We start from the raw sequence: 20,078 nt of genomic DNA, 5'->3' as shown, positions 1-20,078 counted from the left end.
GCTCGATCTCACGCTCGTCGCCATCTTAAGTTACCTAGTGTAACTTAGTCCCCCACTTGACGCCTTATCTAGCGACTGACCCGGTGCTTTATTAGATTCAAAAAAGAGGCGATTAACAGACAGTAAGCAAGGCGGGGGGTGCCTACCTAGGTATTATGCTTGTCGCTTGGACTGCCCAGATCAGTACTAGTGTCAGGGCAACTTGGTCTCGAAGTTCGGCGAAGAATCGTCCACTTCTACATTTTGTTTCATCATTACCAACGAAGCACTTTCATCAACCAGTAACCATTTCAGCTCGACAGCCCGAACTGCTACACCAGATGCTATGCCGGATCTTTTAGCAACTGCTTGGCCTGTCCGTTTCTCAAAAAGCATTTCAACCATGTTGCCTTGAATCAGTGCTTTGATACAGTTACGAGACATTAGGAGCTCTGAATCTCGCGTTGGAGCTGATTTCTTTCCAGATGTTCAAAGATGTTCATTGCAGTCCTGGACTTCATTAACTCAACCGGCATCTAGATCGCGAATGCTGAAGCTTGCTAATGGCAGATAGCGCTATACTGGCAAATCACGGACCATGAATTCAGCTCCAAAGAACGAAGATATCAATAAATGTATGCCGAGACATGAACACGAAAAGCAACCCGGTCGCCAATGCTCTGAAACTTTTGCAAAACAAGATTTCCCGTTCAGTTCGCTTGCTCAATCGAGATCGAACCTGTACAAAATGGTTGATTTTTGATGCAGGCCTTAAGAACAAAAGCACCTCGCGCCTTGCAGCCTTGCAAAATCATAACCAGGCACACGTGTAAGAAGATGACCTTGCCCCTAATATCAGTTGCAAGCCGGTTGTTCATCCTGGGGAACGTTGAAAGGTAGCCAAGTTCCGGATTCATATCTGCCGATTTCGAACCTCCAAGCTTAAGTCCTAGCTTGAATCGGGTAGGACTAGGCGACAATGCGGCAGGGCTCGATGAGTTCTCATCATGCAAGAAATACGAAAACGGTATTCCGCCAGGCTGCTATCTCAACTTTCTCAAGTCAAAAAATGCTCATTTAAGTTGTCCGCATATGCAATCATTATCCAGGTCTTAAACTCAATTTACATGGCACTTTACCCACTTAAAGTAACTTTTGAAACTCTGCCGCCGCAATCCTAAAGGTTTCTGCGGTTGACTGAAGCTCATTTTGCTCCTCCTCAGACATCAATTCCTGGACTCCCATTGGGTCGGTTCCCAGGGGCGTAACCCAGCTATTTTCGCGAAGCAGGGCCCAAAAAGCAACCATCTCGCCCATCAAATCACCATAACCTGGCCAAAGAAGGCGGTAATCATCTAAAGAGATAGGGATAACTGCAGTTGATCCCTCCTCCTTGGCGAAACCAGTGGCTTCACCCCATTTGGCCAGGTATGACTGCAGGGTAAATTTGTCCACAGCGCAAAGTACGTAAGTACCCCCCGTCTTTGGGGGGTTTCGCAAAATTGAACGTATGAAGATGCCTACATTAACTTTTGCGTCACCCATAGAAAAGATAGGCATCTCAGGATCCGCGGGAAGCATCTGGATGTGCTTGCTCGCCGATTTCTAGATAGATTATAAAAATCAACATGTCCCTCATCAGGTGAAAATACGAAAAATTGAAATGAAAACAATAAGAATCAATTGTACTTACTATATAGTTTGGTAGGAAGACAGGGTAGAACATATTCGACGCGAAGTTGGTGAAATAGACGAAAGTAGTTTTGGCAAGGAACTCTTCATCTTGCCGTATATAGTCATCGACAGATGATTTGACATCGAAGAAATGGACATTATATTTGCCCTTTGACAGATGATTGCTGTTAGGCAAAGTACTCCAGATATAATGCTGAAGAGTAGGTGTTTTCTTCGCCGCTTGGACCATATTAATGGCCTGCTGGTACTCAATCGTTCTTGCCTCTTCTACTCCAAATTTACCGGCCGGCTCGAAGAAGTTCGTGACTGCAAAAATGGCATACGCTCCTTCAAAAGCCTTCACTAAGCTCGTTTCATCATTAAGGTCGGCTTTAGCAATCTCAGCACCTTGTGCTTTGAGGGCATTTGCTGAATCACTTTCGGAGTTACGTGAAAGTCCGCGGACTGCAAAGTTGGGGTCTTTAAGCAAAGAATAGGCAACAGAACCACCTTGAGTGCCCGTGGCGCCAACAATAACGACAAGATGAGGTTTCATGGTGGGAATATTGCCTGTCGAAATTAAATTCCTGGCCTGGTTGGTTGCGTCCTTCCCGACGAACGAATCGAAAATATCGCGGGACGTCAACTAAATATGACTAAATGATCATCTTCACTTTTTACACGGGGTTCCAATTTGTATGCAAAGGGCGTTGTCCGGCTATTCGCGCACATGCCACCTTCAAGCATGCACGTCATACCGATAGAGAACCATTTACTATGCTCGACCACAGAACAAACCAGCTATTGTTATTACAGCACCAAAGTATATGTTTGTACAGTAGTGTGCGTAGATGGCTGCAGCGAGAACATTCTTATCTGGATGAAGATACGTGATCCATGGTTCGTACGATGGATGTCATGACCGCTTAGACTTTGTTGCGGGATCCTCCGCTAATAGTTAATAAGATGACCGCTCTCATGTAAACGAGAATTGGAAAAGATTTGTCCTCTCCGAAGGCGCCGTAGATATTATCCACCCAATACCGTTTCATATGGCTTAGAACATATGACTCAATAATTGAGCCATCAATTCACCAATTTCATTGACTGGCCGAGGCAGGTCTAGGTGGAGCGTTTTTCAACGTTCGGGCTGTTCTTTTCAAATTACTGTGACGTATCTTGTCATCATCGCCGTGATTCAGCGTGAATAAAGCGGTCATTCATTTGAGGCCTGCTATTCAGGTTTTCTTTTGTGTATTAGCTACATAAAAAAACAGCATGAATGTATAGTATGACCTCTGGGTTTGCACAAAGAGCATCATCGCGAGACAAACATAGTGATCCACAATCATTAAACATTTAAAAAAGTGTTCTATAATCTTTCTATTACTATCACACACCTTCTCACCTCAAAAATGAAGGATCAACGCACCGTTCTCGTGACTGGAGCTTCTGGGTTTGTAGCAACCCACATCGTCGATGCTTTTCTGAAGGCTGGCTACACCGTACGTGGTACAGTTCGATCTCAAGCGACTGCTGAGAAAGTGCGCAAAACATTCCCAGCGTTCAATGAGAGGCTCAGCTTTGCCATTGTGCCCGATATGACTGCTCCAAACTCTTTCGATGAGGCAGTGCACGATGTTATCGGTGTGATTCACACAGCAACTCCGTTCAAGCTCACCGTGGATGATAATGAGCGTGATTTGCTGCAACCAGCAATCGAGGGCACAATTGGTATCCTTCGATCTATCCAGAAGTTTTCTCCGCAAGTAAAGAGAGTTGTCATCACCTCATCTTTTACGGCTATCCGAGACCCGAACAAAGGCACTCGTCCGGGTTATACATATAGCGAGGCAGACTGGAACCCAACTACATATGAAGAAGCCGCTAAGAAAGACGCTCCAGCTAGCTTTGCTTACGCCGCGGCCAAAACATTAGCTGAGTGGAAGGCATGGGATTTTGTCAAGACACAAAGTCCGCTTTTCGACCTAGTTACAATCTGTCCGCCCATGGTATATGGGCCGAACAAAAATGCCACGGCTGACCTCGCAAGACTCAACACGTCGTCACAGCAAATATACGGCTTGATAAGCCCCAAAAGTAACACAAGCGATCCCATGCCTCAGAATTCCTCGTGGTCCTGGGTTGACGTTCGAGACGTCGCATTGGCACACCTACGAGCCTTCCAGACTCCAGAGGCTGGTGGTCATCGATTCCTAGTTTGTGGTGGCAATTTCAGTTTTCAACAAATGGCAGATATTCTGCGCGAAAAAGTCCCCGAAGTCAGGAATCGTGTGCCAACTGGAAATCCGGGATCTGGATTTGGGAAGGTCGAACTGTATACTCCGGACTCTTCAAAAGCAGAGACGATCCTGGGGATTCAATTCCGTGATTTGGAAGAGACTGTTGTGGATTCTGCTCGGTCACTTATGAGATTAGAAGACTGATGGAGGTTAAGAACAACTGCGATGGGATGAGACTTGGCAACCGGACACTCTTCATCAAGGTTTGGCCATCAACAGCGACAGGATCTTGTTGGCAAAGAATATCTTTAGTATGGTTTGTAAAAACTAATTAGGTACAGATTGTCGAAGAAAGAAGGGCACCATGGTTATTAAGAACAAAATGGTCAGCTCCCATCATTTCACCCATAGCTATATTTTCGTTCCAGCTCAAAACGCAGTAGCACATTTCCCACAACACTTAATCCATATAGGTGTTTCCTCGCCACTTACTCTCAAATTTACTACTGCAACTGGCAACATTCCAGGGGGTAGAAAAAGATATCAATTCATTATCTCAAACAAACAGACAATTCTATCCCCTAATTAGTACCTCTATTATAGACAGAATCTTCGAGATCCGAATTTCGCACTACTGTGAACTGATGTTTTGGATGAACAGCTGTAAAGAAACCAGCAGTGCATAAGATAGGTAAGCGTTATTTCCCTAAGTCCACCTAGATTAATACTAAGAAATAATACAGCTAACGTAATTGTACACCGAAAGTCACAACATACCGAAAGTCACACTTTAATCCGCTCACATAATAAATATCGCGATAATTCCACCACAACGCCTAAAATCAATTGATACTACTAATAATCTTCTTCCTCAGACGTCTCTATTACAATCTGACAGGTGCGTGCGTTATGTCCGGTCTCGCCGCAATTGCTACAGCGCCGCGCGCGCGTTTCTTGCCTTGGTTTCCGACCACTACGTGCCTGCGTTTCCTGCTTTATCTGCTGCATAATGTCCCTCTCATCTTGTAAATCTTGTGCTTCCTGTTGACTAAGTGATCCACCTTGCCGTAGACGTGTCTTTTTAGCCCTCCGGCGTTTACTAAGCTCTTCATTTGCTTGTCGAAGGATCTGAACCTCTGACTGCAACAACGCCAATTTGTGCATAATCTTCGACGTCCCTTTCGCAAACTGGTCGACAGCTTCGTAAATTGAGGTTGGAGAGCTATTATTATGATAGGCAATGCGATTCTTGATGAAAGTAGTCTGCGAAGTGGCTTCGATTGGGTTATTAGGTGTCTGAGAAACCCAGGGTTCAGGGGTTCGGGGGCGGGAAGTTGTAGGTGTTGGCGTCTTTAACTTGAGATCTAGTGTAGATATCACACTTTCCGGGTCAAATGGAATAAGTCCAGCGCCTCGGAAACCTCCTTGAATGTTGCTTTCCGTCATTGTAGCAAAGAATGCGCTACGAAAGGCGGGGAAGAAGTCGTCCTTCGTAATATGGGTGATATGAGCCCGCATCATATCCTCGATGTGTCGGCCATATACCTTCTTCAATGGGCTAAAACGCCCAATATCTAGTGGCTGAAGGATATGAGACGAATGAGGAGGCATACAAAGGGTGATAATGTTGTTTCCTTTGCAGTATTCCTCAAATTCGTCCGAGTGGTGGCTCTCATGGCCATCGAGGATCAAAAGGCGATAGCAACCTGTAGTTCGGGCTCTAGTATGCTTCTCAAAATGCCGAATCCAATCCACGCCTTTCTCATTTGTTGTCCAGCCGTTATCAGTAACAGCGATTACCCAGTCAGGTGGGAAACCACTATTTTGGTACCAAGACGAAAGGTGATTTTTGCCCGCAACAATGATAAATGGCGGCACCGTCCAGCCTTGGGAATTAACGCCCTGAATTACCGTAACCCATTCCCGATTACCAGGCTGTAGCTTTTTTGCCTTTATACGTCCCTCTGAGCTTGTGACAACTGTTGCGGTAGAGATAACGCCCATCATAAACCCAGTCTCGTCAAAGTTGTAGATATCTGACTCCACAATGCCGTACTTCGCGATTGTATTGCGTACAAGCTCAAACCAGCCACGAATGATCACTGGATCTTCGCACTTAGCTCTCTGGTAGTCGTATCTCCGTTGAAAGCGAGTTCGGAGCTCTGGGCGGCGATTAATGAACCTAGAAGCCCAACGCATCCCGACGCGTGGCGCGTCGCGTGTCGCGAAAAGCCGATTTGCCATATCTCTAACAATAGACACTCGGGGAGGGAATCCTTTGATAGCTAAATCGAGGATATGTTGAATAAGGACTGATTCCTCTAGATCGGTCAAAATTTGTGAATTGGCCAGAATATCGCGTCGTGATTGTATACCGCGCTTGCGACGACTCAGCTTCTCGTGGTCCACAGAATAGATCCTCCCTGCTGCTCGAGCGCTTAACTTTGGGTCATTTTGCATAGCTTGAAGGGCTAACATGACCCGCCTTTCGTCATTTTTTTGAGGCATCTTTTGTTGTGGAGGAATTTGGTGTTTGGTGGAGGAGACGCGTGAGCGGATTAAAGTGTGACTTTCGGTATGTTGTGACTTTCGGTGTACAATTACGTTACATCAAGATTACTAATTCTGCAACAAATGTATCTTGTGATAACAAAGTAGAAGCCACTGAAGTGCAATCACATCTGAGGAACAAGGGCCGAAGATGCGAACAACGATGACCCCAACTGCTTCCAGCATTTCTATTTCGTGGGCTTGCTTAATATTTTCAACTCAAGCACATGAAGGCTCTCGGATAGCTTCTGATCATAATAAGCTCGCAGCAATGCTTAAATGTGCAAACAAAGAACAAACTAGAGGAGAAATAGAAATGTTTGAAGGCAGGGTAAATCTCGGGAGGAGGTGGTGTAAAAAATCAAGTCTTCAAAACAAAGAACGCCCTTACTCCTCATCAAATCTTAAAATTGATATAATCTGAGGTGCTTTCCAGCATATAGAATATAATTAGAGTCTTCTGGTACAGTTTTTGATGTGCTATTTTACAGAAGGCTCATGGTCAAGCTTGCATCAGAAACCGGGTAGGGCTGAGCGGAGAGGGAGCCCTATTCTCCAAACCCTGCGGTTGTACGTACTAGAATTGCTATCTATTACGGTGAAACCCCTAGTGCTGTATATCGAAAGTAGTGGGTATATGTTATATACGTAGCGGGGCTCGGTGCGAATCGCCCTCGATCACCTTCAAATGACGGAAAAAAGTCTTCGCTCATGTGGCCTCAGATAACTCCTCCCTCAAATCCGAACAAAGCTTGTCCACCAACAATGCCAGAATCCATGAAATTTCGGTGTTTCTCTCTGACAATGCTTTCTTGGGGTCCATGAGCTTCATCAACGCAATATGGTCGGATTTTGCGGACATTGAAAAAGGTATGGGTTCATTTGGAGCACTTGCAACGTTCTCACCGGCATGGAGCAGAGGTATGACTCTGGACCAGGTACAACAAAGCTCTTCCCAGTTCTCAAAGTATTCACTCTTTAGAGTAGACAGGAGTGTATTCATCTCTTCCGCGAGGCGTAACCTGTATTGCGTAGTTGCCCTCGATCCAGTGCTGGTTGCCTGCACTGTTTTCCACCTACGTCCAACCGAAGGTGGATCTCGAGAGTATTCTTTCATTGTGGTTGCATGATCTTGTCCTTCCAGATGCAAAGGCGGGCTGTCAGGTACATTCCCGTGCAGTTGTGCCAACACCTGAGAGCCACCTTCGAGCGAAGAATAATGCGGATGGTGGTGTGAATGGTGGTGGTGCGTGTGCCCTTTATGAAACACGTTTTTCCATAAATAGCGAGAGGAAAATGTCAGCATCCTATGGAGAACTCCGCCCATGGCCGTGACGAGGTTTGTTAAGATGGGAAGAGCAAGTAAAGACCAGAAGATGAAAAAGACTATTCCAAAGTTGCTTGTCGGGAAAAAGTCACCGTATCCGATTGTCGTGAGGGATGTGTACGTAAAATAGAGCGCTATGAAGTAAGTCCAGTCTTTGTGTCTCTCGGATCGACGAAAAACTTCAGCACTGATTAGCCACAATAAGAACCATGACACTGCAAAGAATATCAATTCTTTCCAGCGATTTTTTCGATAAAAATCTGCCTTGATTTTGTGCAGCTTCAACATTTCATTCTGTTTTGGGTATTTCGACGGGACTGGTAAAGAGCTCTGTGATTTCTCTCCATTTGTAGGGATCTGATTCGCTGTTCTCTCTGAGTCGTGCTCCCCGCGCAAAACGCGCCGTGCCTCATTAACTTGATATCTCAATTTTAGATCTCTCATTTTGTCTGTGAATGATGACACGCTCGAGATGACAAATCCCAGATTGATTATTCCGGTGGTGGCATATGGAAACAGCAATGAGCGCCCCAGATGAGTTTGAGGAGAGATGTTTCCGATGCCTATGGTAAGAACGGTGGTGTCTGTGAAGTATAGAGAATCGATCAAAGACCAGCCTTCAACGGTGCTGTACATCCCAGCACCTCCAAGAAGAGTGATGGCAAAAGCGATGACCCGATAGACGATGCTTGTACATTCGATCATTCGCCTGTCTGTGAGACTTAACTTGAGCGAACTTGCGCAGGCCGTATAAGTCGCTAATAAAATTGCAATCAAGCAGTACAGGCCTGCAGCCAGAATACCGGCGAAAAAGTTTTTTGTGTACTCTATTGACTGCTCTGTTCGGGCTTTTCGGTACCGCTGAACTTCAACCCCTATCAGACTGAACATAATCGCTGCTGAGACGAGCCAGCCAAGTACTGGTATAGCAAATCCTTTTCGTGGATTATAGTGGAAAGTCATCGAGAGCATGTAAAGTAGATATGCGGTGGAAGCCAGAGCCAACGACGTTGCTTTGAGTGCAATGTGCCTGCAAATGATTTAGCCTGTGCTTCAACAAATACAAAAACCAAAAAAAGGCACGAAGCAAAGGAGACTTGCCATGCTGGTGAGTGTGGCTTGATCGTTCGGTTGTCAGCATCGAGAACCTGCTGCCATCCCTCTGCTAACGCGCAAATGTTGAACATGATTGCCATGGCCCCTAAAGTTCCCTAGATTTCCTGTTGGTGATTTGCGAGGAAGGAAAATACAATTTACCATACCGCAGTGACGGGGAAGCCTACTGATGCCAAGCACCAGCGACTAGATACGTGTTAGAGGATTGAAACATTTGCCTTCTGATGCCTTGCCTTCGATTCCATTTTTCCCCCGAGTGATCTAGGTAGGCCTCCTGACCGCTATATTTTGACATGTTGTAAGTGACTCCTTGTCAATACTTCAACACAGAGTTACGTAGCAGGCGAGCAACTTATGAACACCGAAAGAATAATTAACATGACGTTGCGAAATAGTGCTGAGAGAATGATTTAGAGGCTGGTCTAGGCAACCCCGCAAACCAATTAAATCAGGGTCGCAACCACGGTAGCAGCCGCCCAGTGTGATTCAATCGAAGAGCTCGGGATTAATTTATTACAGAGAAGAATCAGAGACAGGGGCTCGCACCCGCCATGCAACTCTGCCTCTACCTTCTTTAGTGTGTTACTTTTTGTTCATCAATTGATGTCCTCCTGACCCTGAACCCTCGGAGTATAATCTGATGATAGAGTGAGTGTGGGAGTGCATAGTTGGAGTGCATAATTCGAACCCTAAGCATTTGGTAGAATACCTCTAGGGCAACACAGGAGAGTGGATGTGCACTTGCATAGCAACAATATGAGGAGAAGAGAGCTTGTCGATGGCAGATTTTGCGATGAGCGATATGTCTAGTCGCTGAGATAAATATTGGTCACGTCACGACTTCATTTTACATCCCGAAAAAATCAGGCATCAACTTAATCCAATTAGCTAGCTGCTACTCATTATTGCCAAGTAGTTTCAGGAAGATAGCTTCTCGGTTCACCAATGACAAATAGGTTATTATTGGTTACATTGCCGGGATCCTTGGTTCCTCATGAACTCTGGTGGCGGGTCACCTGCTTGTCGTAGTAGAATATACCTTGGTAGCCATAAATATGCTTTGTCCGCTGCGCGCTCCATTAATTTTCTTTTGACCTAGTCTTCGGCTTTTTTTCAGTACCTCATCATCAGTGTTAAATACCATTCAAGTCTACACGCAAAGCAAAATCTGGTGCAAAATGTCTAAGGAAGATGTCACGGCTGTTGAACTCCTGACCAAGACCGGAACCATTGTACTAGCCATCGAAACAAACCTACACCATAATCGGCTGGACAGAAAAACAATCCGGAGACTTTTGCGCGAGTACTCGGCTCGCGCAGAGTCGGATGGAAGACTGATAAATGCTGCGAGGCAAGACTCTGACTGTGCCAACCGTGGGCTGTTCTTAGCATACGCCCACATGGAGCTTATAACTTGGCTGGCAAACAAGAATTATACGGTTACATCATCGTCGATACAATGGTACAGCTGGAAGCAATTTCAGTCAAAATACCGCCTGCCGCCGTTCTGGACATCATCGTACACGTCGGATTTACAAAGTCAATTGGACCATATCGAGAAAACAGCCGCATTGGTATGTGCAGATCTTGAAGCTCACAATGTAAGCCTGACGATACTCGATAACCTGTGGACCTTCTCTGATTACAGGCAAGATTTCGATCCCGGCCACTGCCATTAGATACCCCAAAGTCCCGGCTGCCGAGCCAGCTGCCCCACCTCCAGAAGGTATTTGCATCTCTTTGCACTGTATTAATAGCCATAGTCTGATATAATTGCCTTTTCAGCATACGATAAACTCCTTAGTCGGGGTACCCTTGCTCAGAAGCGCCTAGAAGGATCCATTGACAACTGACGAGATGCACGCTCTTCATTTAACTTGAGTCGGAGTTCATTAGGACGGCACGCTGTTGAAGCGTAACATTATTTTAACCGAATTTCGCATGATTATCACTACTGTCACTGTATCATGAAATATAATGGCCTGTGCTCTAATGTAGACTGATCAGCCTATCATAGGTAACTAGGAAGTATGAGCAACCTTGTTAGTTAACTAAAGAGAAAACGTCATTGTTGATCCTATAGCCAACAGAATTGGATCGTAGTTCGTATCAGCCATTCGTAGGGACTGTAGTGCTATTAGAGTACATGTAAGAAAGATAAAACCCTTAGCTAGTTTCAACGAATTCAATGTAGTGCTCGGCGATTGAGCAGACCCTTAGCAGGGATGACAAAGGGGAAGAAGTAGAACTTAAATAAGCTCGTATACAACGTGAGGCATATATCCATGGCAGCATCAGATTCACAGTACGGGCACTAGATAGCTCACTCTGCTGGGACTCCGCCCCCATCCTCACCAGATCCAGTACCGATCTGACTATCATCATTCGATGAGGACGTAAGGATTGGGTACGGCCAACCCTTACCATTGACCGTTAGCTTCGGGCAATATTTGGTGACATAATATCGGAAATATGCCTAAATAGCGAGTCAGTTAGCCACCATCTAGGAATAGAATGAGATGAGGGAAAGCTCACGTTATAGTCCCAACCTTCCGTCGAGGGATCACTTCCACCGTAGTCGTTCTTCCAGCTGTCATGGAAAAAATCCAAAGAGCAGACAGGGAGATTAACGAACATATTTCTTGGTGGCTTATAGTTTTTGAAAAAAAGGAAGGGCTTGCGGGATCGTGAAGTTTGCCAAATAGCCGCCTGCACTCTGTGCAGCTACCGCGGCCTGCGCAAATTGGAGAGGCTCAACCCCAAACTGGCCTAGCTTGTCAAATCCGGGGACAGATTTGAATGCTTGGGCTTCATAGTTCCCCATACCCGTGTTCTTGAGGAACCAATAACAGGTGCCATTGTTGTCGCAAGTCCGGTTTGAAATGTCTTCGTCGAGAGTCATATCGTCAAGGGCAGTGCCGGCGATCGAATAACTATCCTTCACAATGTACACTTGCTCTTCTCGCCAGATCCACGAGATAGCACCACTAAGCAGGGTACCTTGCAAAGATTGTCCGAAGTTCACATGGAAGCCAGGCTGGAACTCATTAGCATAGTAGCCGCCTTTGAGAACGTAAGGCCCGCTGTTCGTGTGGTCGCTGTATGAATATCCAACTTGTGATTCATCCACAGGTTGCTCGAGGATCACTTTCCCAAAGTTCCGAATCTCTTTCACAAGAGCATCCTGTGTTTCAGTAATTCTGGCCTGGATAATATCTGTCCTGTCGCCTAACCTCTCGCCAATACTAAGAGACAAGTTAGCATCAGACCTTTTTAGGTCTCAGAAGAACGGGAGAAAACCGACTCCGGGGAAGCCTTGGCCATTTGACCAATAACACCGTTGGCGACAACAGTAGCACCCGAAAGAACACCCAATCCAGTAGCAATGTTTCCCCCTCCTATAGATCCTTTATCTCCGCTGTCAGATCCGCTGCTGTCAGAGCCACTCTCAGAGCCACTCCCAGAGCCACTCTCAGAGCCACTTTCAGAGCCACTTTCAGAGCCACTTTCAGAACCACTCTCAGAACCACTCTCAGATCCCAATCCGCCTGACATCTCTGCTCCTCCTCCTTCTGCTGCTCCGTCTGCCGCTCCAGCCTCGACTCCTTCTGCCGCTGCTTCTCCTGCGGGAAAGAGGCCAAAAATAGCAGCAGCACCTCCAAAGACACCGATGAGTATAGTCAATGACTCAGAAAGTCTGTTCTAAGTGGTTTCTTATTAGTATTTAGAAACGTTAAATCAAAAAGCTTACTCACATGTGTAGGTGGTGTAGTGTCAACGCTGAAAGTATCAACCAACAAGCCCGCGTCGCTTGAAACATCCTGACATGTTGCAGTAACGGTTCCAGCGAGGTTTTCTATCCAATGCTCAAAATTCTGGATAGACCATAGAACGAAAATATAGAATGAGTTGAAGTATCCTGTTGTGCAGGGATCGCCAGTAGGAAAAGCGAAATTACAATCACCCCTATTTTAAAACAAATTAGCCTAATACGCGATGCGAAGGGAATTAATTTAGAAAACGAACAGAACGCATTGGGATTGATCATAGTTGCCTGTGATTTGATTCATAATTCCCTGAGGAAAGTTCAAATTTTTAGGGACACTCGAAGCACCCGACATGGATGTTCCTTCCCAGATGGAATCAGCCCTAATTATTGTCGACTGGTGTCAGCAAAGAGCAGCAATTCCTTTAGGGATAGATAGGCTGTTTACTTACATACTGTGCAACCAGTAATCCATACGTAAACTTTTCCAATTGGCCTGGGTTTTATAGTTGTTTCCTTTGCAGGTTTTCTTCCAGTCTGGAAGACTTGTATTTCGCTTCACGAAGTAGTCGTAATCAGCATTTGATTCATCGGGAACTTCGTGCTTTCTGCCGGCAATAAACTTGGCATCAACAGCGGAAAGAGCTATCATGGAATTGCTTAGACAAGGTTATTATTTCCAAATACAGGGATAGGGAAACTTACCCAGGAGGCTCACCGCCAGAAGAGTAGGTCGCATAGTAGAATGAATAGGGCCACTGGCCCAGCGGTGAAGGGAGAATCGGATAATCAGACATGAAAAGCTGGCTTCCGAAGCGAGCCAGAGTTCGAAAGTCGGCAGAACTGAAGAAGTAATTGTTATTTGGGATCAAGGCAGTGGGGCTTTAGAATTATTTATAAATTTGCCTCTAAGAAATCCCCGAGCAGTCTAACATGAACTCTCCACCAACAATCTGGACCTGGAAGCATTCCTTCTCCTGAGTCAGTTGCGGGGGGCTATTGATCACCTCCCCTGGTACTGGAACAGTACTCCCTGAGATTATGTCCTAGTTATTAATGAGGGTATGGGTCGGTACGGAGCCTCATTCCCCAATCAGTTAGCAATATGCCCAGAATCATGGCCCCTAATAGCAAAGAATGACGCTAACAGATGGGTTCACAGGTGGCGACTGTGATCTGTTTCGTGCTTATGCGCTACTGCTATATACTATGCAACATTGGTTGTATATAGATGAGCAGACCCATACCAAAACCAGTAAAGTGGAGTTCCAACACATCGAGGAGGGAGGTGGTTGGGGAGTCAACTAGAAGTTCCAGCTGGGTACGTACAGGAGATCGCCCCCAAGGTGACAGGGAACGGAAGTTTAGGTTGCATGGCATGCGGAGTTGCAGTCAGGTACCCGTTCATCGCAATCTCAACCTCTTTGACTGAGATGTATATCAAAACTCCAGCCAAAAAAGGCAATCTAACTCTACAAGGTCAAAAAAACATTGAGGAATAATAATATCCGTAGACACTCTTGAGTGCGACCGGTTACTTTCGCCTCCCGCCCCTCCCCACTATATATGGGGATCTACCTACAATACAAAGCCGCTAGCCTCATGAATAATTTATGGGACTAAAGGGGGCCAAGAAAAGAATAAGAGTAAGCCATACGCCACAACATATGCTTGGCCCCGCCAGCCCACAATCGATTACCCATTCCTTCAGGAGAAGCATCCTGGCGTCACTGCCAAAGGACAAGTGTTTCTGCGTCACGGAAGGATTGTCCCACAAGGGCCCTTTCCAAGCCCAGTGACGATAAACGCCATTACCGTACGATCTTGCCACGAGGTTGAAGTCAGACCTCTGGGGTCTGGGGGACGGTGGACTACCTTGAGCAGCACTTTATTAGCCTTGTCGTTCGATTATACTTCTTCTGCATCAAACCATGACCCCTGTCGAACCGTATTCCATATTGCGTTCCCCGTGGCGGGTTCAGCAAAGCTTTGGAATTACCTCAGCCTTCCATGTCCCCTGTCTGGCGCTTCTTCCTGCCTACTCTGGTGCATACTACTACCTAATCATGCATGACATTGAGGCGCGGGGCGGTTTCGAGTCATGAAACCCGCGCCATCCGATACTGATCGACGGCTGTATTTGTGGAGATACGTTGCAATTGTTGGCTCACGACTTGGTACTAGGCAGACTGCACGCTGTATGCAAGTGTCAGCGTCCTTTGATGCACTTGTGGTGCGGTCGATCGATATCCCATACAAATGAATATTGGTGATTCAGTCCATCCTTGCATCACACTCTACGCTGAAGCTACTTTTGATTTCAACTGAGAGCGAAAGTACATGTAATCCCTTGGAAGCGCTCAAAATTAGTTCCGAGAAGCAAGTAAGCGAGTCTTAGTGAGATGAATCCGCTGTTGGCTTCGGAGCGCTCTGGTGTTAGACGCTCCGTATATACTCCATACACTGATTATTGGGTAATCATGTTGCCGTCAAGATTTCCTGAAATTAGTTCGGGATTAACCGAGATGAAATTGTTCAAAACAACGAAATATTGGAGTTTCACACTTTCAGTGGATACAATTTTATCCCTGAGCGAAGCGAAGGTCATGACTTGTTACTTTGTAGCAATACGGAGCCGCGCTCTGTCGATCAAGCGCCAGCCGAACCAAACTCGTCTGTTGGCTCAACTATCGTCACGCGGCCTTTTCTTGGATCAATCAGCCAACGTAAATGCTTAGCCTCTTGCTAAACTTAATGTAATATTTACGTATGCTCCAGCCGCCGGAACTGAGTAGGGAGGTTTACCGTGCGATGAAACGACGGTGAGTGGGGATCTAATAATAACGGATCCACGTAGATCGAAGAGTGCCGCGCAACATTATTATTATTATTGTATGGATCGGCACCAACAGCACAAGCTTCATATCTTTGTTATGTATTGGCTCCGCGGCAGGGGATAAATTTAGCACAGCTGTGATGCTAAGTATGCATGTGTTGGTGGTGTGAAGAGAACGGAAATTATACGAGATATTCTGTATAGGATCAAAGTTAGAGGGTACATCAGCTTGGAGTACGGATCCAGAGGATATGAGAGACTGCTTCTCACTGTCACGCTGTTGAGTACCGGGGTCCCAGGGTTTCTCTCCGCCCAATAATAACCTCTCAATCGGCAATGAGTAGGGTATTCGGTCACTAAACATTCGGTCTACTTTTGGAATGCACCTATACTCCATCGCACACATCTTCATAGCTTATGAGACAATAGTACTAAATATGTATTGTGCTACCTTTGATAATTACTTCGACGTTCTGTCGACCGTCAAGTCTTCAAGGAGATAGTGTATTCTATGTAAGCAACAAGGCTAGAGAAGGATGCGGAAACCGAAGCCCTCTCTACGGCTGTACATAATAGTAATATGGATTACTACGCCCACACATGTCGTCTCGACTGCCAGGGCACACAATTTCCGGCAGTAATTCACATCATCGGCATTGGCGTCATACCAAGTTAATTCTGGATATCAATCTGACTCGTGCGTAGACAGACAAGCCTAGATTCGAGAAACAGGGCAAGTAGCCCCACTGCTATTATTGGATTCAAGAATCAACTGAATAGTTATAGCCCCCTATCCATTCGCCACATGGATAGAGAGGAGATTTCCACAGTAGCCAAATGAACGACTCGAATTCCCCAGGGATAGGACACGACACTGATACTGGAGCGGCTTAAGGAGCTCATTCCCGACCAAAAATAATTCGCTAGCTTTGCCTATCCGTTGCCGTTGCCCGTTCAAGATTACTTTCCTATATATACCGCCCCTGCATCACCCCCTACACATCGCCCCCACTGCAACATCTCTATTATCATGCCAAGGTTGGGCCCCATGGAAATCAGGGGGATCAGCAAGGCTTGCTTAGACTAATTCATCCTGTCTTTAGATTCATGGTGCTCTATACACCGAGTGAGTGCTAGACTTCAAAACACAAAGAGAACTGTGGTCTGACCACTGCTATCAACACAGACAATGTGGGAAACAGAATTGTAGAGAAGGGGGAGGGAGTATAGGTTGCTCATGACGTCAGTGATATCACTGATAGCAACGACAACAACCAAACAAGGGACGAGAAACATGTATCTCAATAAACCTTCCCCTCTCAGCCTTTTCAATGATCAATTCGTCCCATGGCTTCGCCATAGTCACACCCGCCTCCAGAGGGTTAGGATTCGCGATTGCGCAGCACCTCCTCTCGAGGACTCCACTCCCCGTCGTCGCGACGGTGCGCCGAAACAAAGATGGAGTGCACGACAAGCTCTTGTCTGGGAAGAACATGCCGCGCAGCGCGGCGGAGAGATTGACTGTGCTGGAGGTGGATGTTACCGGTATGCCATCTCCACCCACCCACCCACCAGCTACACCTCCCCAACCTTGCCATGCCATACATCTACATCCATGAACAGAAACAATCCATGCATGGTCTAACTCGATCGTACTTACAGACGAATCCACCATCTCGTCAATGGCCTCCCACCTGCACCAAGCGTACCCCAAAACACCACTCCGTCTCGCACTAACCCTACCCGGTATTCTTCACGTCGAGAAGTCTCCATCCCAAATCGATGCTGCGAGCGCCATGCACAGTTTCCAGGTCAATGCCCTGGGCCCAATGCTGCTCATGAAACATCTTGCGCCTTTCTTGCCGACGAAATCTACTCGACCATTCCCTACTTTACCTCACTCTGACGATAACAACAACAACAACAACGCCTCTCTCTCTCTCCCCGCGCATTCTATATACGCCACCTTTGCGGCGCGCGTGGGTTCTATATCCGACAACGCCAGCGGCGGGTGGTACTCCTACCGCGCTAGCAAAGCGGCTGTATTCCAGCTGACGAAAACGTTCGATTTGTACTTGCGGGCGCAGAGTAGGGATCGGGCTTTGGCGGTTGCGCTGCATCCTGGTACTGTTCGCACGGATTTCACGAGAGAGTATTGGGGGACGAGGGAGATGCTTGAGCCGTGGGATGCGGCGGAACGGTTGTTGAATGTTTTGATTGGCTTATCAACTGATTTTGATGGTGGGAGAGGAAGATGCTGGGATTGGAAGGGGGTGGAGGTTGGCCCTTGATTTCTACTTGGGAATAATAGGTAGATTACCTAGGTAAGTATGGAAAAATGGCAGTGCCTATTCGTTGCTATACTTGCACTACCGATGGACAAGAAACACAACGCAGAACTGCCCAGAAAGGAAATGAAGGAGGAAAAAAAAACAGAATGGAGATCGAAGTGAGAAGAAGCAAGTGTATTAAGGGGAAAGTCTCGACTTAAAATAGAAAGAGACTAACAGAAGAAATATCAGAAAATCTTGTCAAATCATGATGGAGAGAAAAGAGCAGCAGAAACCACGATGAAACGGAAAATCAGGGTATCGATATGATCCATAGAAAAAGTCGATCCGAAAGTACTGAAGGAACCCAAAAAAACATAAGGGGCCGAGAACAGCCACCTGGGACGATAGACAGAATATGACAAGAGTACAAATAAAATACCAATGCAACCAAAGACACAAAAAAAACAAAAAAAACAAAAAAAACAAAAAAACAAGATGCACCCCATGGGGTCAGGGATCTCTCCTCTCCCTGTGCGCCGACAGTTCGAGTCCTTCCGTTGTGACGCCATGTATGCAACAAGTCATCTCGCAATGCAGTCGTAGATCGTCGTAGATTTGAGAATCAAAGGACCAACGACTTAGGTTCAGTTTATCTCCATCGCATACTCATCCTCTTCCTTGAAGCTCATCGCCGCGTGGCCAGCGCTATTCCAGTACTGCGGCTGACCAGGAACACCGTTGGCGCTGCTGGCGCCGCTGTGGAAGGATGGGCTCAGACTCGGCGGCGTCATCCCGTCGCTGCCGCCGCTCAGCGGTTCGCCGGCCATGTTTGTGTGCTTTGGCACGCGCAGACCACTGCCAGGGCCGCGAGTGTAGCTGAAAGAGCTGGGGTCGTTATTCTCCAATGCATCCAGAATCTCGCTACGCATGCGCTTCTCCTCTTCTGTCTGCTCGAACGGCCATGACCCACCAAGGCTGCCGATCAACTCGGCGAGTTCGGCTTCTTGCTGAAATTTGACATGTAGTACCCACATCAGATCGCGCATCCAGCTAACCGCCCCGTTCAGGATGTCACCTTTGTTAGGGCCCTTCTCCTTCTCTTCAATCGGCAGGCCCATGGTAATATTTCCTGGGGTGGCGCGGCGGCCATTGCCTCCTGCAAGAAGGGAGGTTGCGGCGTTTCCACCGGCACCGGCGACGGACAGGGCACTGTTGTTCACAAGCTGCTTGCGGACCTTGTCATCCTCCAATCGATGTTGCGGTACCAGATGGGAGAGATCTTGGATGCGCTCATTGATGTTGTCACGACGTCGTCGCTCGACCAGATTGTGAGAGGCACGGCGTCGTCGGCGCTTGGCCTCTTGTGACTCGAGATCCTGGGTAGATCCAGGGAGGTCGACCTTGGCCGGCAAGGAGGCATGCTTTCCCGATTTAAGAATCTCTGAGATCCCTGGGTGTGACTGGTGACCTGGGGAGGAGATAGGCGAATCGACATAAGAATGGGCGCTACCAGGGGTCCCATCCCATTGGTTGGACAGGCTCTTCTGGTGACGGTGCGACAGACCGGTCCGGATTGGCTGAGAAGGATAGCTGCCGGATTCTGGCGTGCCCAAGGTCAGCGATCCCATGGCGGGTGTCTTGGGCGTCATGGGGCTGCGGGTATCCGACGAGGCACGATCCATCGACTGCAGGCCCGGGCGCGACTTGGCGTTCAAGTAATTCTGGTCAAAGGAACTGGCGTGCTGAAGGTTGGGCGCATTCATCTGCCGGAATTGCTCGTAGTTGAAGCTGTTGTGAACAAACGGGCTGGCCAGCGGCGCATTATCGGGGGTGTTCGAGTACATGTGCGACATTTGACTTTGGTGGCTCATGGCAATGCCCCCGCCAGATTGATCCTGGAGGTAGTTTATGTTATCTCCGCGCTGGATACCATTCTGTCCACTGATCTCCAGGTCCAGCAGTTCATCGGTATCGATGCCGGAGTTTCCAAAGTTGAAGCTGGACGACATGTTCTGCTGGGAGCCAAAAGGGTAAGACATGAAGCCACCCTGCTGCATCGTCAAATCGGAGGGGTCCACCCCATCGTTGGGGGTCCCAAATTGGTTGTTCATCGAGTAACCGGAGTGCGACATCATGAAAGGTCTAGTGTGATCGGGGGATTCGTGTTTAATTAATAGACTCGCTTCTGCCATCGCCCGGTTAAACGGAAAGTGTGTTAAAGGCGGCGGGGTGGGGGAGACAGTCGAGGTGTACCAGTCGACTGTCGCTCTGTCGCAAGACAAGTGCCGAGGAAGAAGATATCACGACCTGAGTT

The 20,078-nt window shown here is 47.1% G+C and overlaps 7 protein-coding genes across 7 annotated transcripts; 3 read left to right on the top strand and 4 right to left on the bottom strand.

The window, feature by feature from the left end:
- Positions 1 to 1,122: 1,122 nt before the first annotated feature.
- Positions 1,123 to 2,209, bottom strand: N7510_007587 (NmrA/HSCARG family protein; the record flags this gene model as incomplete). Its single annotated transcript, XM_056979512.1, has 2 exons — positions 1,123 to 1,584; positions 1,673 to 2,209. The coding sequence occupies 2 exons, from the start codon at positions 2,207 to 2,209 to the stop codon at positions 1,123 to 1,125; spliced, it is 999 nt and encodes a 332-aa protein (XP_056832555.1).
- An 859-nt stretch (positions 2,210 to 3,068) lies between these two features.
- N7510_007586 (SDR family oxidoreductase) lies at positions 3,069 to 4,100 on the top strand (the record flags this gene model as incomplete). The annotated part of the gene is made up of 1 exon (XM_056979511.1): positions 3,069 to 4,100. The coding sequence occupies one exon, from the start codon at positions 3,069 to 3,071 to the stop codon at positions 4,098 to 4,100; it is 1,032 nt and encodes a 343-aa protein (XP_056832554.1).
- A 3,055-nt stretch (positions 4,101 to 7,155) lies between these two features.
- On the bottom strand, positions 7,156 to 8,969 carry N7510_007585 (potassium channel family protein; the record flags this gene model as incomplete). The annotated part of the gene is made up of 2 exons (XM_056979510.1): positions 7,156 to 8,803; positions 8,857 to 8,969. The coding sequence occupies 2 exons, from the start codon at positions 8,967 to 8,969 to the stop codon at positions 7,156 to 7,158; spliced, it is 1,761 nt and encodes a 586-aa protein (XP_056832553.1).
- Positions 8,970 to 10,067: 1,098 nt separating this feature from the next.
- On the top strand, positions 10,068 to 10,568 carry N7510_007584 (glyoxalase family protein; the record flags this gene model as incomplete). Its single annotated transcript, XM_056979509.1, has 1 exon — positions 10,068 to 10,568. The coding sequence occupies one exon, from the start codon at positions 10,068 to 10,070 to the stop codon at positions 10,566 to 10,568; it is 501 nt and encodes a 166-aa protein (XP_056832552.1).
- A 644-nt stretch (positions 10,569 to 11,212) lies between these two features.
- On the bottom strand, positions 11,213 to 14,063 carry N7510_007583 (uncharacterized protein; the record flags this gene model as incomplete). The annotated part of the gene is made up of 9 exons (XM_056979508.1): positions 11,213 to 11,365; positions 11,618 to 12,134; positions 12,194 to 12,591; positions 12,645 to 12,855; positions 12,916 to 13,038; positions 13,108 to 13,314; positions 13,361 to 13,537; positions 13,589 to 13,688; positions 13,985 to 14,063. 9 exons carry the CDS (start codon positions 14,061 to 14,063, stop codon positions 11,213 to 11,215), a joined length of 1,965 nt encoding a protein of 654 aa, XP_056832551.1.
- Positions 14,064 to 16,822: 2,759 nt separating this feature from the next.
- N7510_007582 (uncharacterized protein) lies at positions 16,823 to 17,782 on the top strand (the record flags this gene model as incomplete). The annotated part of the gene is made up of 2 exons (XM_056979507.1): positions 16,823 to 17,036; positions 17,154 to 17,782. The coding sequence occupies 2 exons, from the start codon at positions 16,823 to 16,825 to the stop codon at positions 17,780 to 17,782; spliced, it is 843 nt and encodes a 280-aa protein (XP_056832550.1).
- Positions 17,783 to 18,408: 626 nt separating this feature from the next.
- On the bottom strand, positions 18,409 to 19,896 carry N7510_007581 (basic helix-loop-helix domain-containing protein; the record flags this gene model as incomplete). Its single annotated transcript, XM_056979506.1, has 1 exon — positions 18,409 to 19,896. One exon carries the CDS (start codon positions 19,894 to 19,896, stop codon positions 18,409 to 18,411), a length of 1,488 nt encoding a protein of 495 aa, XP_056832549.1.
- Between the last annotated feature and the right edge of the window lie 182 nt (positions 19,897 to 20,078).

The sequence above is a fragment of the Penicillium lagena genome, assembly GCF_028827675.1.
Source record: "Penicillium lagena strain IBT 129212 chromosome Unknown utg000005l_segment0_segment0, whole genome shotgun sequence".
In the NCBI taxonomy this organism is placed as follows: Eukaryota; Fungi; Ascomycota; class Eurotiomycetes; order Eurotiales; family Aspergillaceae; genus Penicillium; species Penicillium lagena.
Note: the sequence above shows the minus strand (reverse complement) of the source record. Positions and strands in the feature narration are given on the sequence as shown.